Source organism: Phasianus colchicus, chromosome Z (assembly GCF_987193195.1).
Source record: "Phasianus colchicus chromosome Z, bPhaCol1.hap1.1, whole genome shotgun sequence".
In the NCBI taxonomy this organism is placed as follows: Eukaryota; Metazoa; Chordata; class Aves; order Galliformes; family Phasianidae; genus Phasianus; species Phasianus colchicus.
In genome coordinates, this window is record NC_143476.1 from 66,517,207 (window position 1) to 66,539,771 (window position 22,565).

Genomic DNA, 22,565 nt, shown 5'->3' on the forward strand with positions numbered 1-22,565 from the left:
TTGACATCTCCTCAGCCAGCAACCAGAGCTTGTGTTGCAAACCAGGCTATCAACATTTACATCCTCTCCCTGGTCCCACATCACTTCAACCACACTAGTGATGCTTAGTGTAACCCAGCACCTGGCTTCTGTCAGTAAGGTGAGAGGAACATCTTCAGGAGGCTGATTTATCCCACAGCACTCCATCCAGTTTTAGGGGAGGATCAACACTATTAGATGGTAATTGAATTTACGTCTTGAGGGGTTTTGGTGAACACAGGAGAGCAGATGTCTGGCTTTCACACGGCTTTCCTGAGGAACCCACCCTTTCCTTTTGTGATGGAAGGTGTTTTCCAGCACCACTGGTGCTGCCTGAGTGTGGTAAAAAGGAGCCAACTGAAGCCCTTTGAAATTCCGAGGCCTTAGCACTACCATTTCTCATTGCTTGTCCACTGCCAGAAGCACCCTATCCAGACCCTTGGGGCGAGTCGCAAACCCACGCACCTCGAAGGCACGCAGGAGCCCTACGTTTGAAGCATCTTTTTAAGCAAGCTGTAAGAATATCACTTAGCCTGCTGGCCGCAAGGGTTACGGAGCTGCGCTGCAGCACCGCAGGGCGTTGCAGAAGGCCGGGTCCCGGAGCCGCATCCCGCCCGGCCGGGCGCAGCCGGAGCCCCGCAATGGCCTCAACCACCGAGGGCCGCGGGCTGCGAGACCGCGGGGCTTTGGGGTCCGCCGGCGACCCTCGGGCGTTGTTCGCACCCCGCGTCCTTCCTGCTTCCGGGGGCCGCCGCGGGGAGGATTTGCTGCAGATGACATCAGCCGTGGATGCTGGAAAAGCGGCGGCGGGGATGCGCCGGCTCCCCCCCTTCCTCCTCCTCCTCCTCCTCCTCCTCGGCAGGTCCCTGCCCTGCCCCGTCTCCGTATAAAAGCGCGGCCGCCTCCCCGCCCGCCCTCACTCCCTGCCGCCTGCGGAGCCGCCGCCGAGCGGCCCTTCCTTCTCCCCTCAGCGCCCCGGAGCCGCGGGGCGGAGCGGGGGGCACGATGGCCACCGTGGTGGTGGAAGCGGACTCGGAGCCCTCCTGCAGCCTCCCGAACCCCGCCGCCCCCTCGCCCAGCCTGTCGCACCGCTTCCTGGACAGCAAGTTCTACCTGCTGGTGGTCATCGGCGAGCTGGTGACAGAGGAGCACCTGCGCCGCGCGATCGCCAACATCGAACGAGGTGAGACGGCGTCGCGGAGCGCGCGGAGCGCACGGAGCGCGGCGCCCCCTCCCACCCGCACGGCCCCGGCGGCCGCTCCCCGCCCGCTGCCCGCGGCGCCCCGGCGGGGGGCTCCGTGCTGCCGCGCCCGCTGCCCCCTGCGGGGCGGGGGAGCGCCCAGCCCCGTTCCGACTGCCGGCGCTTCTCTTTCTTTAACCGCGGATCCCGGCCCCGCCCGCACCCCGGGGCGCCCCGCGGGGTCCCCCCGCCCCGCGCCCGCGCCCGCAGCCCCTGCCCCGCGCTCCCGCCCCGCGCCATTGTCGGGGCTGCGGCGGACGCCCAGCCTGTCTGCCCGGAGACACCGGCGGGTGGGCGTGGCGCAGTCCGCACTGCGGTCCCTATGGCAGCCCGGAGCGGACAAAGGGCGCCCGCGCCGCCGCCGCCGCCGGGGAAGGGGCTGGGTGGGGGCTGCAGCCCATCCCCGTCCCCGTCCCCATCGCCGTCTCCGTCGCACCGCCGCAAAGCCCGGCGGCGATGGGGCGTTTTCCCAGCGACCGCGGGGCTGCGGCTCCATCCCTGCGCATTGTGCCCAAGTTTCGGCAGCGCGATGCAGAATCCTTCGGGACCCGAGCATGACACACGCCCACCCCTGTGTTGAAAGAAATAAAAAGATGCGGTAACTAGGCTGCGGTCTGAGTGCCCAGCCCCGTTATTGTCCAGCTCGGGCTGCTGCGGCTCGCTGCTCGTTCGTCCTTTTCCAAAGGCGGCTTTAGGTGAAGGTACCACACGTGAAATGACTGAGTTCTGTAAGTTCTTGATGCTGTTTCTAATAAAGGATATTGCGGTGTACATGGGGAGGCGAAAAGCCCTGTTGCCGTAACAGTGGTATGAAGCACAAAGGAAATGATCGGTGGACCCCACAGTTCAGCCAAACTAGCTTAAGATGTGATTTTTCAGTGTATACCTTGTTCTGGGCTGATGAAAGTGCAAAAATCAGAAATACGCTATTGTTAAAAAGGAGAGAGGGAGCCTGCAAGCGGGATTTGGTAGCAGCCTTGCATGTAGGTGTGGTTCAGCACTCCAGCTAGGACTTCGCTTGTCTCTATTGTTGTGTTCTCAACCCTTGTTGCTGCAGTTGGCGATTTTTCATGGTTCTTTTTCGTGGCTGTTCATGGTAAAGAGCTGCCTCATCCCAGCTTACCAGCTTCACCAAGACCCGTTGATCTTTATCGCAACCATTGTCTCCTAGGGAGAACTACTGATGCAGATGCTTTGTCATTCAGAGCCTCTTCAGCACTGCGCTTCTCTCATTTTAACTAATTGTTGATTGTGTTGGAAGTAAATTGGCTGAATTTCAATTAAATTGATGCAATTTATAGAGCAAATGGATAAAACTTCTGTAAAGACATCTGATGTCGTCCTTGCTCAGAAGAAATGTTCTTCAGTCGCTTCTTGAAGCTTCTATTGTACAGCTGCTGCTGCATAGCTCTGTTGCTGCTATTGCCGGCCAATAAGCGTAACACCTGCTTACAGTTTTAGATATTCAAAGGAAACGCTTTGGCATTTTTATTCATCATTTCAGATGGGAGAGTCATCTCACTCTTCCTGGTGTCAGATGATCTGTCTGGGATCTTGCCTGCTAGGAAAAAAACCTTGGTCAGATTTTGGGGTGCATTGTTCTGGATCAGTACACTCTGAGTCTGAAGGTCTGTCTATTTGAGGGCTTGACTAATCTTTCTCTTTGGGAAGTGCAGTGTAGTTGGGAAAAACTGGCTTCTTTCAACCTTTGTCCTCATCAAAGCCATAAATGGTTTTAGGGTTCTTGATAACTCTGTCTCAAGGTCTTCTCTGGTGCATCTCCTAAGTACCACCAGAGAAAAGTGTGGATTCATGCACTGAACTGCAGAGCAATACGCCAGCGAAAACATCTCCTGATAGGACATCAGTGGCGTGATGCTACGTAACCTGGTGGAATGCAGAGTCATTTCTTAATATATCATGAAGTGGGAATTGCTTGGCAAGCTGCATTTTCAGTAATTACATTCGGGATGCCATTTTGCTGAGGGGGCAGTCCTCCAACCCAGTAAAGAAGAAGAGGGGAGTGAGGAGGAAGCTTCAGGATCTTTCCACTGATTTGGCAGATGCTGCTGGGTGTGCCCTGTCTGCCGTCTGATTAGCCCTGTGTCTAGTGGCGCTGTGCTCCAGAGACTGCAGAAAGAAGGAAATAGCTACAGCTCAGTCATCCTCCCAGTGGTTTCTTCCATGCTGATAATAATACACATCATTGGATTGACCTTGGATTTTTGTTCCAGATTTACTTCCATTGTATCCAAACTTGATTTGGTGGTATAACATTCTTGATACATTTATGCTACATTTTAAGGTATTTGTATAATTTTTGCATCCAAAATGCTGATTCATGCATCTGCAAATCTGGCCTATTCTACCCAAATCTCATTCTCAGACTCTGTGGATAGCATGTCTAGGCATTTCTTTTTAGTCATTTTGCACCAACTACTGCATTTTGGACTCTGATGGGCTCAGTGGTATGACTACGCCTAATCAGAATCATAGCCCACTGCAAATATTGATTCACAGAAAAAAAAAAAAAAAGGTTTGGGATGGTGGGCAGGCTCTGTCATTAGCAGCAGTGCTGAATCATAGTCCATATTGCTTAACTGACCTCCAGAAAGCTTTGCAGCCTTCCCACGCAGTCTTGCTGTTGAAGGCCAGTGAGCTGCTGTCTTCTTGCTTCTTCAGGTTCAACACTCAGTGCACTCCAACTTCATGATCGGCATCAGTTCACTACTCATATATTTCATCTGTGCTGTACATGTGCAGCAATATATCATATTCACTTTCTTGCTCTCAAATATTCCAACACCTGGAAGATATTAAAGCTTGCTGAGCTGTGTCTGCCTGCCAAAACTACGCCCCGAAAATGCACCATATGGCCAAGAGATTTTTGAGAAATGAAAAAAAAAAAAAGGAGGCTTGCAGAAGAGTCACTGCTCATGCCTCTGAATGATGATGTTTAAGTCAGGAAGCAGAAGTGATTGATGATAGTTCCATTATTTTACTTCAGAGTGGTAGCGAAACATCGATGATACTGTGTTTTCAAATCTCTTTAGAGCTTAATATTGCATCTACCTTGAGAATATCCCAGAGACACTTTGACTGGATTGCTGACAAGGAACAAGTGCTTGGTGAATTCTCCCTGAAAAAGCTCTTGAAATGCAGATACCTGTATTTGCATGGAGAGCTTCCTCAGAGCTGCAATGGGAGACCAGAGAGCAGATCTGGTTTCTCTGTTCTTTCTCCTCCTCATCCTTCAGCCCTGCAACATGGGATCTGCCAGAGGGATCTGCAGGGAAGCATGGGAGACAGTGCTGGCAGGAAAGTTAGCAGCATTAAACCCAGATCAAGTTACCAGCAGAAGTGCTAGTACTGGTCGCACAGTGGAAGGAGTTGGCCACATGCCTTTTCAGGGCTTCTCCTGTCCAGAAGTACCAAGGCCCAAAGTGGTTTCACCCAAAGCCTTCGTGTACATACATGGCCAAGCTTCTGGGAAGGGGCCAACAGATGCTTCCTCAACCACAATTCATTTGGCATTTGCTACCTAATTTGTATAAGTCTCAAGACAATCCCTTAGGGAAAAAAAACGCAAAAATCACAACAATGTTGGTGTTCAAAACTACAGCAGTGTCTGGACCTACCTGAAGTGCAACTGTCTGCTCATTGTTTTTGACAGGAAAACTATGGAAAAGTATTAAAATGTATTCTGTTAATGTGACTTTTTTTTTTTTTTTTTTTTTTAATAGCCATTAAAATTGTACAGTAGGAAAATAAATTTATCTTTTGATTGCAGTGATTCCTCCTTCCTTCCTCATCAAATGTCAATCCTTAAAATGTGTGATTCCAAAATGTATTTTTATGATCACATGTCAAATGTCTCATTTTCTTTGTAGCTGAGGAGAAAACAGAGATGTGATGTTTATCTTTTCTAAAAGAAAAAAGATCAAGGGTAGCATTTCTAAATATCAAAACTAGAGTTTTGATACTTCATAAATAAAAGATCACTTACATTTTAATTTGAAATGTTGGGTGCTTCAAAGCTTTTTGAATAAAGAAGTCAAAGAATCATAGAATGACTTAGATTAGAAAGGACCTCAAAGATCATCTAGTTCCACTCCCCGGATGTGGGCAGAGTTGTCAACCATCAGATCAGGTTGCCCAGGGTCCCATCCAGCCTGGCCTTGAGCACCTCTAGGGATGGCACATCTACAGCTTCTCTGGGCATCTGTGCCAGCACCTCACCGCCCTCTGAGTAAAGAATTTCCTACTAACCTCTAACCTGAATCTCCCCTCTTTTAGTTTAAAGCCATTCTCCCTTATCCTATTATTGACTGCATAAAAAGTTGGTCTTCATCCTGTTACTAAGTTCCCCTCTAGTAATAGTAGGCTGCAATGGAATCTCCCCAGAGTCTTCTCTTCTCCAAGCCAAACGAGCCCAGCACTCTCCACCTGTCCTTGTAGGAGAGGTGCTCCACCCCACATGCTAGGTAATGCTGTCCTTCTTTCAGGGACAGTGTCACCTGAGCGATTCACATTTTCACTTTTGTAAATCAGTCCTTTGCTATTTTTAAGTCAGTTCAGGGACATCAGTGACTTCTCACCTTGTGGCCACTAGGATGTGGGACAAGCAGTCATTAAGCAGGGGCTTGAAAGGAAAAGGAAAGGAATCTGCCATTTGGAAAGGTAGATTTCCTCTTGCCTCTGACTGATCCCTATCCAGAGTGCTTCTTCTGGGTACTCAGCACTTTGCAAAACATGGCTGTGAGGTGTGACAGAAAGACTGGTTTTGGAATTTAGAAATATGCAAATAAGTTGGATGTAAATTGAGAAATTTTCCACTGCTGATATATCAAGCTAGATGTGTTTTTGTATTTTGAATTTTAGGAATCCGATCATGGGACACAAACCTGATTGAATGCAACTTGGATCAAGAATTGAAACTTTTTGTTTCTCGCCATTCAGCTCGATTCTCTCCTGAAGTTCGAGGTGAGCTTTTAGGCATGTTTGACAAAGTGTTACATGGCCCATTTTCCTTTGTGGATCTTTACAATGAATACTTTGCTCTGTTTTGTTTTTAATATTGCTTGAAAGTTACATATGTTTTTTAACTGTTAGGGCAAAAGGAAACATCTGAAACATTAAACTAATCAGACTTTTAGGATAACTTGACATGTATCATCGTGATTAATTTTGGAGCCCCATTAAAATCAAATGAATCTCAGTTTTTGACTGGACCGTTTGTGTATATTGTACTAATCTATGTAGTTAATCCCAGAGAATGAAGCTTGTTACCCATGGTAGGCAGAGCACATACATAAAATAACCTGGAAGGTTAGCTCTACAGTTTGACCAAGCCAGAAATGGTATCACAGCTGCTTTGCAAGTGTGGCTTAAGAGCTCAGTACCTTTTCTTGTAATGAAAACCTAAGGGGTGGAGGGTCTGCCTTATTCACAGGAACTTTCATAGACTTTTATGAGGAAACTGGCACTCTACAGGGCTTATGAGACTCAGTCAATTCTTCTGCTGCCTTTTCTTCAAGCCTGCCCTTTCTTTAGGAGATTCACACAGGTTTAAAAAAAAACAACCAAACAACCAAATGAAACAAACACTACCAACTTGCCTCCCCTTCCCCCCATCAATTTTGTGAAGTATAAAATTCAATTTTGTTCTGGTTACGTGGGAATCCAGTTTGGTAAGTTTTTCTTTATCTCTTCTTTTTAACCATCTCCTTACTTTAACAGAAATGCTAATTGTGCATGTGTGAAATTAATCTTGGCCTCCATATATAAAAAATTATATGCACTTCTCAAAGAAGTATAGCTTGCTTTCATCGGTGAAAACGCTGTGATCTTGAGCATATTGACAAATACAACATAGAAGTGAGAAATCTTCTAAACTGTGGCTTCAGGATCATGGTGAAAAGGGCTCTGAAATGCTGTGTCATACTGCCACTTCACATGCATAGGTCTTTTGCTGTGCACAGTTGATGAAGACATCCTGATAGCTTGCTAGCATGATTGCACTGACTTGATGGTTTTAAATAAAATACCAAAACGTCTCATGTAATGAATTCTTCCTCTTGCAGCATTGGATATAGCAAATTTTGCCATTATTTCTCCGTATCTATTGAACCAGATTCAAGACAAAGATGTACCTCTATAGCTTTTCATCTGGTTCAAAAAACAACCGGTAAAGCAATACTCAGGACTGAATTACTCCAGTGTACTGAATGTTTTTTGCCATCTCATTAAGATGTTACTTCTTGATAGCATTGAATGAATTAAAATAAAGCTAGTTTCACATGGTTAAATTCACAAGGTTTCATATAATAAATGAAAGAACATTATGAACCTCTTTTTTTTTCAATTCAAATTTGAATTCAATTTCAACCAATACTATAGAATCTTCTAGGAATTTTTCTCTAGGAATTATATATTTCATTGTGGTTTTTTTTCTTGTTTGTCTAGACTTGTCTGTTTTGTCTGTCATTGTGTTGAATTACAGCTTAATTGCATGTGAGTGGAATTCATCAACAACTCTATGACAAGCAGTAATGAATGTGTTTTTCAGCACTGTACAATCTTTAAACAATAAGGTTCCAAAATCTACATTGAAAGACTACTGAGAGAGCTTTAAACCTGGAAAAAAGAGAAACATCCAGGAATAAAACTAACCCTCTTTACCAGCTTCTTCTCTCAGACTGTGTGAAAGCCCACTGGCACTTTTTGAGTCCCATGGCACAGATTAGAGGACACGATTTGAGTCTCTCTCTGGTTCTTTGATGTTGAATCTGCCTTGAGGCTCCTTTGAGTTCTCATGACTGATAGATAGCAAGGAGGATGGGATTTTTTTAGTTGCCCTATGTTGATAAAATTTCAAAATATTTTCTGTTACAGTGCCCGGTTGTTGAATTTTGGTGAGTGCTCAACCTGTGAAACTGACAGCACATACTAAACATGTTAAAGAGATTATTGTGGGTACATATCACATTGTGGTCTCAAACTCAGAAATTCAGTGGGCTCTGGGTAACTAGGTGACCTCTTGTCCAAGGAAAGTATTCATCCCAGGTGATGGGATAGTGTGTGGCATGTCAAATGGGGTGTAATTAAACAGCCCTTTTTTTCAGTCTTCCAAGACTGAATTCATTTGTATGACTCAAACATAGGGACAGTTTACTCTCGAGGAGTGGTAGAGTCATTTAGTGAGTCTGCACAGCTCTTCGTACAGAGAGGTCTGAATACTGACTGAAGCCTGTTTGATTATCATGTTTAATTATGATAATTGCTGTGCTGGCTCAGTGCATTCTTGTATGCTTCTCAAATCAGCTCAAGGATACACACAGCAGAAATATGAACAGTATGACTTGTTCTCCAAGACAACGCTTGGAGGAAATGGGGCCAACCCTGCCATATGCCTGCAGTGTTGAAAGAAGGACATGTGAGAGAAGATGTTAGTCAGAGCAATAATTCATGTATTTTCTCTTGAGGAATTGGAGGGGTAATCCTTGTTTGCAGTGAAAGCCATGTACATATTGATATAGAATTGAGCATGACTGAATCTGAACACTGTTCTTGTGCTCTTACCAAGGGAATGGATCGTCACAGTGGTATTCATGTATCCTATATTCAGCTTCTGAACAATCTATGGATGATTTATAATTCCCTGAAAAATCAAATTCAGAATGGAAATGCTAGCGAGATCTTCTCTGATACCTTGTAAAGGGGCTGAGTTTGCACTCTCCTTAATAATATCAAATCTGCAGAGATGTTGTCAGGTGCTGGTGAAAACTGAGTAACGGCACTTATTAGCTGGTTGCCAAGACAACGAGCAACATGACTTAAAATGGGCGTTTGCCTCGGTTTTCTCTGTCATGTACTGGCAATGACTTCCATCTTATGTTAACTTCACAAAGACAAAAAATTCAAATTCAAATGTGTTGCAACATGTATGTGCTGGAAAAGGAACCATGTATCTGGTAAGGAGGCAGAGCAAATGGAAATGGTTCAAACTGCAGCTGTTGCTAACAATCCTTTCTCAATTAATGGATGTATGTATGTTTCAGTGGCGTAAAGCTGTATGTCCTGCCTCACAAAAGACTGGATTTTGCTTAGAGGTGAAATCATTGAGGGCTTTCCACAAGACATGCACACCTGCCATTTTGTCCCACTTTTTCCATCTGGGAGCTTAGCAGTTGCATTGGTGTGTATACAAGCCCTTGTCTAGATAAAATAATTTTTATTTACATAGCTGATCAGTACCTAGCCACCCTTAACCTTGTTCTCTGCGAAGAACCATTGCTCAAGCAGTGCTCTGTGGCTATTTTATACTTCAAACATTTCATGAGGAACAGGCATCTATGGAAAGCAGAGTTCAAGCAGCATCAGGTCTCCCGTTACCCACAGGTCAGCAGCTGGTCACTGCAGTGATTTAAGTGAGTCCTTCCATACCTTCCTTACCTTGATTTTCTGCAGCTTTCCTGTGGCCACGGAGGAACCTAAGTGAAAGAGGTGTTTGGTGTCCCCGCAGCATCCTCCTGCTTCAGCTTGTCTGTGGGCTTATCTCTTCTGGGCTGCTTGAGGAAGGCCCTCGTTCTCTGAAACTGTCATTGATCTCAAAAGCCTAACACCCTTCATTCTGCAAGTTACCATTTCAGAAGTTACAATTAAGGATTATTAGTGTCCTGTGGTTTTGGATCAGGAGAGTTTTAGACAATGAAATCCACAGTTCTATTGTTTGCCAAAACAGTCTGTAGTCCCGTTAGTGTTACCAAAGCAGTTAATATATGCCCAGTAGATTGTATGAACTCATGGAGTTGCTGATGAAATCCTAAATTGCAGTGTTCTTGTGCTTTAAAAAAAAAAATAAAGGAAATCAAAATTCATCAAGTCAGATAATGTAGATTCTTAAGCAAAACCTATCAATTACAATGAAACAAACCGAAAAAAGAGCCAGGATGACAAGACCAGATCTCTGTTTTGCTTAACTCATCTGAGGCAGAGGGGCAGAGATCATCAGTCTGACTCTTTGCCCATCGCTGCTGTGAGGTCTGTCCCGTCCATCTGTGCACATGAGAGGAAGAGGTGAACTCAGCTGGTGTCTGAGCCTCACCGCTAAGGGCCTGGGAGTTAATTCAGACCAGGAAGTCAAGTAGTCAAGTAGGGGCAGTCTATAAATATGATACCACAGCTATTAAAGGCTGTGATAGCTGGAATAGCTATCGAGTGGAGTCATTTGAGCTCATTGTATGTTCAGAGAGGTTAATTTTAGCTGGCTACCAGACTTGTTTTGTATTTTAGAGTATTTATGTCTTAGATGAAAGAAAATGGAGGTGAAATAGGACTTGAATAGGGAGTCGATCTGACTCACACTGCTTCAGCAGTGGCTGGTGTCCCCACAGGGTTTTGCTGCCAGTGGCACAAGGGAGAGTGGGAACAGGGGAACCAATGGAGTGGCATGAGCTCTTTTGTGTGTAATGCTGGGGTTTGTTAGCTCAGAAGAGGGCTTACAGCACAACTGTTTCTGTGCTTGGGTACACCAGTCGACAAAGCCCTCCTTTTTTAGTTCTAATCAGAATGCCTGGGATGCGCTAATAAGTAATTCTGTCTTTTTCTTTCCTCCTCCCCCCCCCCCCCGCCCGCCCACTGAATTAATTCTTGCACTTCTGCGACAATCATTCTGGCACTGAATTCCATCTCTGTTTTTTTAAGGAATGATCTCAAAGAAAATTAGCATGAATTTACATTAGTGCCACAACACTAGTACCTGCTGATGCTAAGCTGCTAACATGAATCAGCAAAACGACCGAGAGTTTATTTTTAACTGTCTTGTATCACAAGTAGTTACAATGTGTTAGCCTAGCCCATATTTTGTGGAAATATGTTTTTAACCTGTGTGAGGTGACTAGCAGAAGCACAGGATTAAGTTATTGGTGAACAATGTTTGAATTGAAATGCTATTGTGAAATTTGTGTTCCCATTCCTATTTTTTAAGTGAATAATTCAGCGCACCTAATGGTATACTCAAGGGTTATTTTCCTACAGGTTATTTAACAAATACCTGCAGAATTATACTTTATTTATCCCTGACAACTCCCCAGTTTTCCTTTGCTAGCATTATGTCTGTGCTGGATATCTGAAACTGAAGACTTAAACAATTATTTTTTTTTACCCTTGCTAAGTATTATTTACAGATGAACTACTTTTCATCCCTTCCATCATGGATTTAAAATAAATATGTAACCAAAACATCGCTGCATTTTTTTTCATGGTTTCATGTTTGTTGTCATGTGTTGATGATGAAATGGTGACAACCATTTTCTGGTTGTCACAGGTAACTATTTTTTCACAGTATCTGTTTCTCTTAATTCTCAATTGCCTGCATTTTCTATTAGTTTTAGGGAACTGCTTATCTATCACTTGAGAGAATTATGAAATGTTTCTAATTGGACTTTATCGTATGGAGAAAATTTTGATCCATACTTCCTGGTATTTTTTTAGGTCAAACAACAACCAAATTGTGTGTCACAAAAATGGAGAAAAGGCGAATTTTAACTTCTGCTTATTGTCAGATTAAAGCAGTCCTTTATTTTCCGTGAGTTGCTTACCGCTGTGTTCCTCAATAAGACCAAACCCATCCTGCGTTGGGAAGAAGAGTTTAGAGACTCCATTTCTCCATGCTTGGTGGAATGGGGAGCACGTTTTCAGTCCCTCTTGCCCATTCTTGCATGAGAAGTACCACAGTGGGGTACTACATGAAGAGCTCCAGCCCTAACTCACGCTGTAGAGACAAAGGCAGAAATCATGGCAAGAGATGCCTTACTGCTGACCACAGGTCCAGGTGGTCCTCCTGTCTGTGGTTGGTTAGGAGCAGTCCTTAGTACCTCACAGTCCGTGTGATTAAGTGGAGATAATACATGTGTTAGAAGGTAAAAGTCATAAATAGAAAGGTGGGTATTTCTGTAGCAGACAGCCATGTATGTGCACTGTATATGCCATGTATATGCCTTCTGTGTTTCCATCAAAGACATGGTGGGTACTGGTTGCAAACTGCTTTTAGAGTCAAGCAGAGAAGTCCGTATTTCTGATGTTCTGTGCTTGCAGGCTGTGTGTGGGTTCCGTCTGTGCAACATAGACTGACATGTAAGTAAGGACATGATTCTTCTGATTCCTGGATATTTTGCTGGTTGGAGTATGTCTTTTATAATTCAAATCTAGTTGCTGATATAAGGCAAATTAAGTTAAAAAATAATAAACCTAATAACCAAGCACTGCTTGTAGAAGTGAATTTATGTGAATTTCAGTATTCTTTTAATGTAGCAACTTTATATGATTTGGTAGTTGAGAGTTTCTCTGTAATGGTCAGCTGAATCATTCTCCTGTGTCTGTGAGTCTGTCTTCCCTGTAACTGTAAGTGGGAAGCATAGGGTATTATTTAATAACAAAATAAACAAAAAAAAACAACAAAGCAAAAATCCTTCCAAGGAGGCAGACCATATTCTTAGTGGTATAATCTCAGGCTTTGTGATCTCTGAGTGACACTAACGTGCTATAGAGACTTCCAGCTGGAAGTTAAGTCCCCTCTGGAAGTTGTTCCAATGTTATGACAAAGAAGATTGGTCTCAGCTTTGGCTCCTCTGTCTGGGGGCACAAATAAAGCTCTGCTAGCTCTTATGAGCTGTTTGTGGTGGGTTGATCTGGCCAGCAGCCAAGCACCCACAGCTGCTCACTTGCCCTCTCCATCCCTGCCCCTCCCAGGAGAGACCAGAAAGAGCAAAAGCAATAAAACTCATGGATTTGGATAAAGACAGCTTAATAGGTAGGTAGCGGGTGGTGAGGGGAAAAAAGGCGAAGCAAAGGAAGTCACTCACTGTATCAAATAGGCATATACAAGCATACCACATAGGCCAGCCAGTCTTTAAGCAATGGGTCACCTCAATCTATACCTCTTTCTTGACCCCAACTTTTATTGCAGAGCATGAGTTATATAGTATGTGTTTGCTCAGTAAGAGTCAGCTGTTCCAGCCTTGTTTCCAAAGTTCTTGCCATCCCCCAGCCACTGTTGGATACAGTGGGAAAAAGAAAGCTTTGACACTGTGCAAGTACTTTCCAGCCACAGTCAAATCATTTGTGTGTTATCAGCAGTGCTCAAGGCACAATTCCAAAACACATACAGGTTGCTATGAAGAAAGTTAAGTCCATCTCAACTAGATGGACAAGTTAGAGTCCATCCTATTTTTCCAAAAATGGGTTGTCTTTTAATATTTGTTTGTGTATGAATCTTTTCAAAAGACCATCATGAAAGGACTGACATTTCCTGGATTTCTTCAAGTGTGAGGAAATCAGCATCATGAAAACTGACCTGGCAACACTGGACAGACAAGATGGACTAGAAAATCATTAAAACAGGAAAAAATTACAAACACTGCTTCTATGTTTTCATGTTCAAGTCATGTTTTTTGGTGGCACTGTTGTTGGACTTCTGGAAAACAAATATGGGATGCCATCTGACACGGTCTTAAAAAGAGTCCCCACTAAGAGATCCCTACTGGGGCACCTTCTGACTTGGGTGCTATGGCCATTCAGATTTCATAACCTCTTGCAGTTTTCTCTGTCTTCCAGGATGTGCATGGGGTTTAGGCAAGCAGAAAAAGTGCAAAATACAAAATTATTTTGTGTGTGAACAGGACTTCAAATGGATACAGAAGGCAGTACTCCCAAGAATATCTTTGGTAGGATTTAATGCTTGTAGCAGACTACTAAGTTAATGTCATTAATCAGAATTGTCTCGTGTTGTTGGATTTTTTAAACTTAACATTACTGGCTTCAAAGCTTAGATTCTGAAAGCTCCTTAGGCTTGGAAGATTTAAATCTTTTTCAGTGCTAGTTAGATTTTTGTACACTTAACATTTCCTATCAAGTTAGTTAGTTTTTAATTTTTTCTACATTTCAATAATTACACTACAGAATGTCTTTTGTACATTTCAATCCATTATCCATATAAAAGCTTGAAATTTTTGCTTATTTTTTATTGTGTCCTACAATGTGATCTGCTGGATCAAATGAAAAAACAGATCATCTTTCAACAGAACACATGGAAAGACAGATGTCACCAAAAAGAAATCCAAATGGGGCTAGTGTATATGACTCTTAAAAAGTAAGGATGGGCTCCTTTGATCACAGCACTGTCTCAGCTGCATAGTTTAGGTGCACTAACTGTATTCCTGAAGAGTCCCTGGGAGACTCAACTATTCCTGGTGGGAACGGTTGCTCTGCACCTAACAACCCTGTATACCTACTAAAGCCTATAATTACAGCAAGAATTACAATTTGTCCCTGGTTTCTGTGGGATAATGTCACTGTATGTCAAGTAGGGGATTACCATGTGGAAGGAGCCCTTAGTGACATTCTTCCTTCACGTTGAACAGGAGATTCAGATTGTATTAATTTGTTGGGAGGAGCTATTGCCTTTCTACACTGGGGAATAAACCTATTTTACAGGGCTTTGTTAATGTATGTGGGTTCTCCACTACCATTTATTGATGGTAATCATGGGAAGGAGGAGATGCAAAGCCTTCTGATTTTCTTCAACTGTAGGCTTACTCTTTGGGCCACAGAACAGTATAATGCAATCATACATTAGAGACATATGTACCAAAAATGGTGTAGTTTCAACCTCTGGATTGTTTCTTAGCCTGTGCACCCACTTGGTAATTAAATTGACCTAAACTGAAAGCAGATCCCAAACTAAGAAACCAGTTTTGTGCATAGAATCTGGAGGAGACATTATATAGAGATTTATTTTTTTTAGGTCACTACTATTTTTCAGCTTTGCATGTTACTGATTTGCAGAACTGATGCTTTTCTATCTTTCTATCTCTTCCAAACTTGAGTGCTTTCTCCTGCTGCTGTTGGAGACAGCTGGTCATCTGTGAAATTGCCTGCTTCCTCCAATGCTTTTCAGGCCATTCTAGGTACTCTGAGAGACAAACAGTGCTGGTTGTTTCCAGGGAGGTCATAACCTGGTGTTTTCAGCCTCGAGCAGTGTTTGTTTTGGCATGATAACTCTTTCTCCCTCCCTGTCTCAACTTGTGGTCAGAAAAAAAAGTAGAGATGACTTTAAAAGAAGTGACCACTCCAAAATAATTTTTTCACTATCAGAAGTGAAAGTGTGGTGTGATTCAAGAGCTACTTTACCAGGTCCTAGTGAGCTATTGCCTCCAGCCAGGACAGGGCAGTGCTGTCAGCAGCCCCAGACTCCACTCTCTGGGAACTGAGTGATTGCATCAGCGATGGAGGAGACTCTCAGAAGACCTGCAGGAGGGATCATTCTCCTCATCACACCACTATTCAATTTTGCTACAGCACTGTGTTGGCAGAGCCCTACCGCTGTGTTTTAAAGACAGTTTTTCGTCTGCAGTGGCAGTTTTTGCATAGACAGAGTATAGATCAGAGACTTATTTGATGACATTTGCATCCAAAGCTTTTTTCCAATTTCCTGTTTCATTTTGTTATTTCTTCAGCTTGTTCTAAAAATTGCATCCTATGCCCTTCTTCTTTCCTTGAATGGAAGGCTGAGTTTGAAGATTTGTGGATGTTTTCAAGGTGACAGAGAAGCTAGCGTTTACCCTAGATGACACTCACTCTTCTTCCTTTCCCCACTACTGTTTCTCCTCCATTCTTCCTGTGTGTCACAGTAAGTCAAGGTGATATGGTGGTAAAATGCAAATTGCACATAGCTAGTACTAGGACTTCCAAGCTTGCTCTCTCTTTGAAGCCACATTGTAGATAGCAACAAATTCTTTTTTTTCTTTCTTTTTTTTTTTTTTCTAGAGTTTAGTAAAAACTGTGATCAGAAATCTCTCTGCTCACAAATGATGCTTTGTAAGTTTTCAATTTTTCATCCTTCTACTTTTGCCTTCTTCTGGCAGTTCCAGCTTCTTTGATTTTCCCTTTGAGCAGATTGCTGTATCTGTCAGGGATTCTTAGTCTGGGCAGAATAATCTAATAAACTGACCAGATTAGATTTAGGTCAAAGTACTTTTTAAACTTCTTCAAGTTTTACTTCCCATACTATTCCAGATCTGCTGCTTATTTGCAGAGAAGGGACACTCTCAGAGAATAGCATCTTGATTTGAGACCAGCTGTTTGTCATTGGATGTTCTAGGTAAGTTGGCTGTTGGCTAGGCATGGACTGAACATAACAGACATCTCATCTGGAATGATGGAAGGAAAATGGATAATACAAAGATGTAGATTAAGTGGATCTGCCTTGCCATAGTACTATGACAATAGTTGCTGCTTTGTAAGTGGAGTTAATAGAGCAGATATTCTCCACTGGGATGTTTGCTATCAAATCATGCTTTGGCTGCGTAAAGCTTGGAATTAGTGTTGCCATAGCTGGCAGCCTAATGACAAAGAGATTCACTGCTGAGTTTGACACTGTTGCAGATTTTAAAATGAAAAGCTTAAACTCAATATTCCAACTAAATATTTAAAGAACTCTTGAGACTCATTTTTGAGATCCTGTGAAATAATAGGAATCACAGGAAAGTAAAAGACATGTCACCCTACTCAAATTTTATCATACTCTCATATCTTTTAAATTGCTGTTTTCAAACATTACCTTTCTTCTGTAATAATGCTTCTTGTAATAATAGCCTTCAGGTGCAGAACTCATTTCAACCAGATTTTCTACACAGAAGTCAGCATTGTATAATGCAGTTAAAATTATAGAATTAAAACAAACAAACAAACAAACAAACAAACAAATGAAAACAACCCATTCATGAACAATTAATAAAAAAACATACCAGCAACCTGCATCATGTTTTCTTACCCTTTCCCTTTTTTGAAAATTGCCCGTTGTGGAATTAATGCTCAGTCATGCCTTTTTGCCAGTAGATGGCATTCTCAATGCCCATAGTTGTTGCAGCGCTGCAGGCGTGTTCTAACCTCAGTAGGAATACTTCTCTACAGTTTTTAGGTCATAGTACCTAATATGATACATATGTTTCTGTTTTCTCTGAGATTTTGCTTGGAGTTCCAGTTTCGTACAACTGAGATCTGTTAACTGCAAAGGACACAACCCTCATTGCCAAACAAGCTCAGCAAACTTGAGGTCTCTCATAGTCAGCATGGTAGCTCTCACGGTATAAAGATCGCAGGTAGTGATCTTTTATGAAAATGCTTAACATTGCAGTAACTATAGAACCAGTAAGGAAAAAAGCAAGACCACAGTACGTTGATAGTATTTGTGCATGAATTAGTGCATGCTGTAGATATATCTGAGGAAATACTTACTAAATTAGCCTTACAGATAATGCATTCCATGTACTGTCAAGTCGCTTCCAGAGGACCTGAGCTTCCTTTCTTTTGTAACTGGAATACAGTAATCACACCAAGACATGGTAATACCTCCTCTCAGGTGTTGAGTTTAGAGTGCGACATGAAATAACAGACCTGAGACCTAGGCAAGTAGACTCTGACTCACCTGTCAAGTTCATTACATCTCAGTTTTTTTCCCCTGTCTCAGTCTGCGGTGTGACTGTCTGTTAGGAACAGAGAAATACAGTAGCATGTAGTTTGAAAAAGCACTTCAGTATTGTCTGTCTAAAAATACTCATTCGTACAAGTTAAACCCCAGTGAGGGATTTTTGCATTTCTCAGGAATGGCAGAAAAGAAATGTCACTATATGACTGCAGAACACTGTATTTCCTAAATTAAGAGATACAGAACTTAGTTCTTAACTTTGTCCCTCCACAGCATAAAGTCTGTGATATTCAATTGTTGCAGAAAAGCCTTGATCTGGATTATTCAGTTGCAGAGATTTAATGATGTTTAATTCTTTTTGTCTTGCTTCAGTTTCCCATCAAGGACTGCTCTGCCAAGTGTGCCAGCAGGGAATCTCATGTCAGTGATTTATGTGGCATGGTCTTCATTAGAATTCAAAATGAGGCCACAGTCTCTCTTCAAATAAGCCACCAGCCAGATGTTAGAAAGTAATCACTACAGGGATCACTCAACTTGCCTTGAAAATAACACAAAAGATGAAAAGCTGAGATTAGCTATTCACCAGTTTAACTCCTTCAGCTTCCAGTCCTGTATTATCTTGTAAAGGAGCAAAAAAAAAAAAAAAAAAAAAAGACCATTTAATGAAATTGAACACCTGCATCCATCTGCATGAGCAAAACCTTCCGTTATATGCAAATACTGATGGACATCCTATACATGTTCCTTCAGTGATTTAGCTGTGGGCAACACAGCAGGGCTTTGAATGCTTTCAGGGAGCAGGTGTCTGTTACCACTTACAAAACAAACACAGCCATCACTTAGTCTTGAATTGCAATTACTACATCAATTTGGCAAATCCTGCTCCTAGTAAGTGTAAATTCTTTGCTGACAACCAAAGAATCCCTCTACATTTATCCAGCTATTTATTAGGGTATCATTGGAGTTCTTTTGAATAATTGCAGCATGTAAGGCCTATCAGTAGATGGTTTGAAGGAATTGACAGTAGAGAGCTGATCTGTATTTTACCACAGGGTTGCACGCAGAATGAAAGGCAGTACTGCTGAGTTGCTGTGGCACCACTTGAAGTAAAATACTTGCTAGTTTTGGCATTGCTGGAGCTAGCAATAAATCACCTGAATTTCATTAAAACTAAACTCCTGTAGGAAGCTGGATGCTTGTGCACAGTGTAATCTGAGATGGTGAAATACTGTCTGCCATTGCTAACAAAGCTTCATGTCAAGTGGAAGTGAAATGCTTTTAAGTGGTGCCACGTGTCCGTGGCAATGTGAGCTCTTTGATTACTGAAACGTTCTTGCCACTCCCAAATCCAGAAATGCTTACTGGGTAAGGTTAAAATGCCATGGGAGGATGAAATAAATGACATTTTGATTACCTCTCAGAGCTTGGCTTAATGACTGGCGCTGCCTTCAAATCTTGGAGGAAGAGAAGTGGCAAGCAGGGGTCCTTGCCTTTTGTCACCTCTGCAGTGCCATCCCCGCCTCCTCACGGCTGCTTATCTCATGGCAGAGGGTTAATGAGAAGACTGTAGGGCTGGAGTTGTGGAAGGCAATTTGAATTCCATCTGTGTGGATTATGATCTGGTGGAGTTCATTAGCATGCAGGCAGGCTCGAGCGCATATCTTCCAAGAGGCCCATGACTTCCAGGCATTTTCACACTCCGGCAGATCTGTTGTGCCGTATGGGCTTGGCCCACATTTTTGTATTAGCACAGTTTAATTAGGCAAGGAGAGATGGCTGCATTTCCAGAATGATCTACTGATACGATAGATCAATATTGATTACAAGGACTCTTTCAAACAAATGTCTGCTCTGTTACACAGGTTTGCTCATTCGAGGGCCCTAGAGCCATTTATGAAACAATTAAATTCTCTCTGGTGTGAAGAAGAATACTAAAAAGGATTAACACTGGCAGGCTGAGGATTCCCACTAGTTTCTGCTGTGTTCCCATGTCTTGTTCTTATAATCTGATACTTAGGTTTGATGAAAGGGGCTGTGCTCAGAGTCGGCTTCCTGTTTCTTGCAGCAGTGTAATGGGAAAAAAATGGGTCAAGAGACTGGCTAAAAATGATAAATCCCAAAGTTGTTGAGGGATATGCAACTGCTCTGATGAGAGGATGTTGGATAGCTCAATTCCATACATTTATTGTGGTTATTCAAATAGGAAATGAAAGGCAGATATGAAATCCTCCCGTCTTCTAAATATTTACATGAGAGCCAGCGTTTCAGTAGCCATCCAGTGAATGTTACACGAGGAGAGGTTGCAATGAATGTTACACGAGGAGAGGTTGCATATTCAAGTCATTCTTGATTTTTTGCCACAGATTCCCATAAAGGCAAGACTTCCCCCAACATAATTAATTATTCTTGTTTTCCATAGGTAAGTACTTTTTCTTCTCAAAATAGGAAAGAAAGGTCCTTTGTGTTTATTCTGCTTAGAGCTATCAGAGAGGTGTAGGTGAGTTGGTTAAATCTAAGAGTTCTTACTGTGTACACTTAGACAGTTCCCTTAGACAATGAAGTGTGTTGGGCTTAATGTGAATTGCACTTCATTTAAAAAAAAAGTATAAAATTCTGCCTGTGGTACAAGACAGTGACGCTTCTGATAGAGATCTAGTGTTAAGCTTAATATTTCTCCGTCAAGAGAAAATATGAAAACGTCACAAGATGTCTTCTCCCAGAATCGAGGAAATACATTAAATGCTGAGTTATTTTAATTAATCATTTTTCAACTGATTATGGTCCTAAAAGTGTACTTGTGTAATGTTCATTTAATATTAAGTGTGTTAAATGTCTCATCAATGCTGACACTTCGTCATTCTAATGAAGTATAGTTCATGAATGTCTGTAATTACACAGTCTGTGTGTAATTAGCAAGATTTCTGAAGGGAGTATATCGCATCTAAAATAATGTTTTCTGCTTTGCACAGACTTACTTCACCTGACATTTCGCCAGTCAGGGCAGTTTTCTGCAGACAGTATCTCTGGTCACCCTTGCAAATACAAGATGGAAAATTGTCTTCTTCTAATTATGTTCATTGAATATGAAATCATGTAGATAGACCTGCTATAGATCATAGATACTTCTATTGTTTTAGTAATTTGATGTATTTGTTATGCATGAAAAATGCTTTTGATAACCCATGTTGATCACAGTTGCTAATGAACCAGTGCCTGCAATTATTGTACTTAACTTAAATAAATCTTCAGAAGATACGATGTTAGAGGGTTGATAATGAGCACACAGAGAAGCTGAAAACACTGATTAATCTAATCAGGATTATTTTCTTGCTGCCAAAGTAAGGGTGAGTATGGGTGATGCCACTGGAAACTGCGTAAGTATTTAACCCAGGGCTTTATATCTAGAGAAAAAATCAGTTCCTGTTTCAGAAACATTGGTAATGCAAAGTATTTTCTCTATTATAAAAGCAGTAGGCATTTACTAACTTGTTCAGATCGATTATTTATGAAGCAGCATGACAGTTAATACTATGAATCTTAATAATGCCCAGAGGCATTCATGTGAAATGGTGTTCACATTTAATTTTCTCACTTAAACAACAGTAATAGTGTAAAGCTATGCACAGAGATCTGGTGGTTTACAAACATCCTCCACCTGATTCTGAAAGATTCACCTTTTAATTTACTGCTTCAACTTTCAAAGTTAGATTGATATGTTAAAGACATAGTTAAACACCGGTTGTTGTTTTGTTTGTTTTGGTTTGGGGCTTTTTAGCTTTTATTTTATTTGATTTTATTTTTGCTGAATGTGAAAAACTGAGCATTTCTGACATTTCTCCTGAGTCAAAGGAGGGTACTGATCACCAAAGGCTACAGGACTTTCTTTGGGGAAAACTTCCCTCTGTCAACTCAGCTGATTGAAAGAAAAGGGATGATAAACACAACTTCTGTGAAAAAGGAAGGGCTCAGCACAACACTTTCTGTTGTGGGAAATCAGACATGCAAGAGATGCAGTTGTCTTTGAGATGGGTGTGTATACTGGTAATGGAGTTGCCCATCAGAGCATTCCCAGTCAGGTGCTTGATTGGCACAGTTCAGCTTCTGAAAGGCTGCTGGTAGCAGAAGGATATGTTACTGACGGCAGCCTTCAGAGGCAGCGAGAAATACATCAAGGGGAGAATTGGTGGTGAGCAGGCAGACTGGATGGCTTTTGCTTGTGGAATCTCTAGATGTCCCTGGTGACTATAAAAGATTAAAATGGCAGAAATTCACTGTACTTGCATCCTTTCAGCATCCATGGGCTGAAAGGAGGTCTTTCAATTCTGTTAGTTTTATTTTGCCCATTTTTACAGTATGTTCATGTCAGAACACTGTCAAGAACAGTGTGTTTTGTCGCTGCTGCTCGCTGAAGCTCTGCAGGGGGTGGGGGAGCTCCTGTACTCTTTTTCTGCTCTCCCCAATGCTTGACCACCACCCCTGAGGCAGGTGGTGCCTGCAGCCAGCTCCCCATCTCTTTGCTCTCTGTTTCTGGCTGGCTCAGGTTCTTAATGGGAATCCCAAGACATGGCTGGCCTGAGACCCCTCAGTTTCCACAGCTACTACCAGCTCTCTTTGTCATAGTATCATAGAAAGCTGCAGTGACCCTGGCACTACAATGGCATATGTGTTTATTCACTTCTTTTCTGATTGAGAGCGGTCTAGGTATAGCCGAGAGAAAAGAGCCACTCTGGATTTTATAGAGAAGAGCCAGATTTATTTCTTGTGTCAGCTTTATTTTGAGACATTTTCAAACAAGGCCGCTGCAAACCAGTAAACTTGGCA

The 22,565-nt window shown here is 42.4% G+C and overlaps 1 protein-coding gene across 1 annotated transcript in view; it reads left to right on the forward strand.

Annotated features, from left to right (window-relative positions):
- Positions 1-1,007: 1,007 nt before the first annotated feature.
- The window catches only part of MAP1B (microtubule associated protein 1B), a 70,595-nt gene continuing 49,037 nt past the window's right edge, over positions 1,008-22,565 (forward strand). Inside the window, exons 1-2 of the mRNA XM_031602608.2 lie at positions 1,008-1,201; positions 6,140-6,241. Of these exons, the coding sequence (XP_031458468.2) occupies positions 1,024-1,201; positions 6,140-6,241 (280 nt within the window). The 5' untranslated portion in view covers positions 1,008-1,023. The remainder of the gene's footprint in view (positions 1,202-6,139; positions 6,242-22,565) is intronic.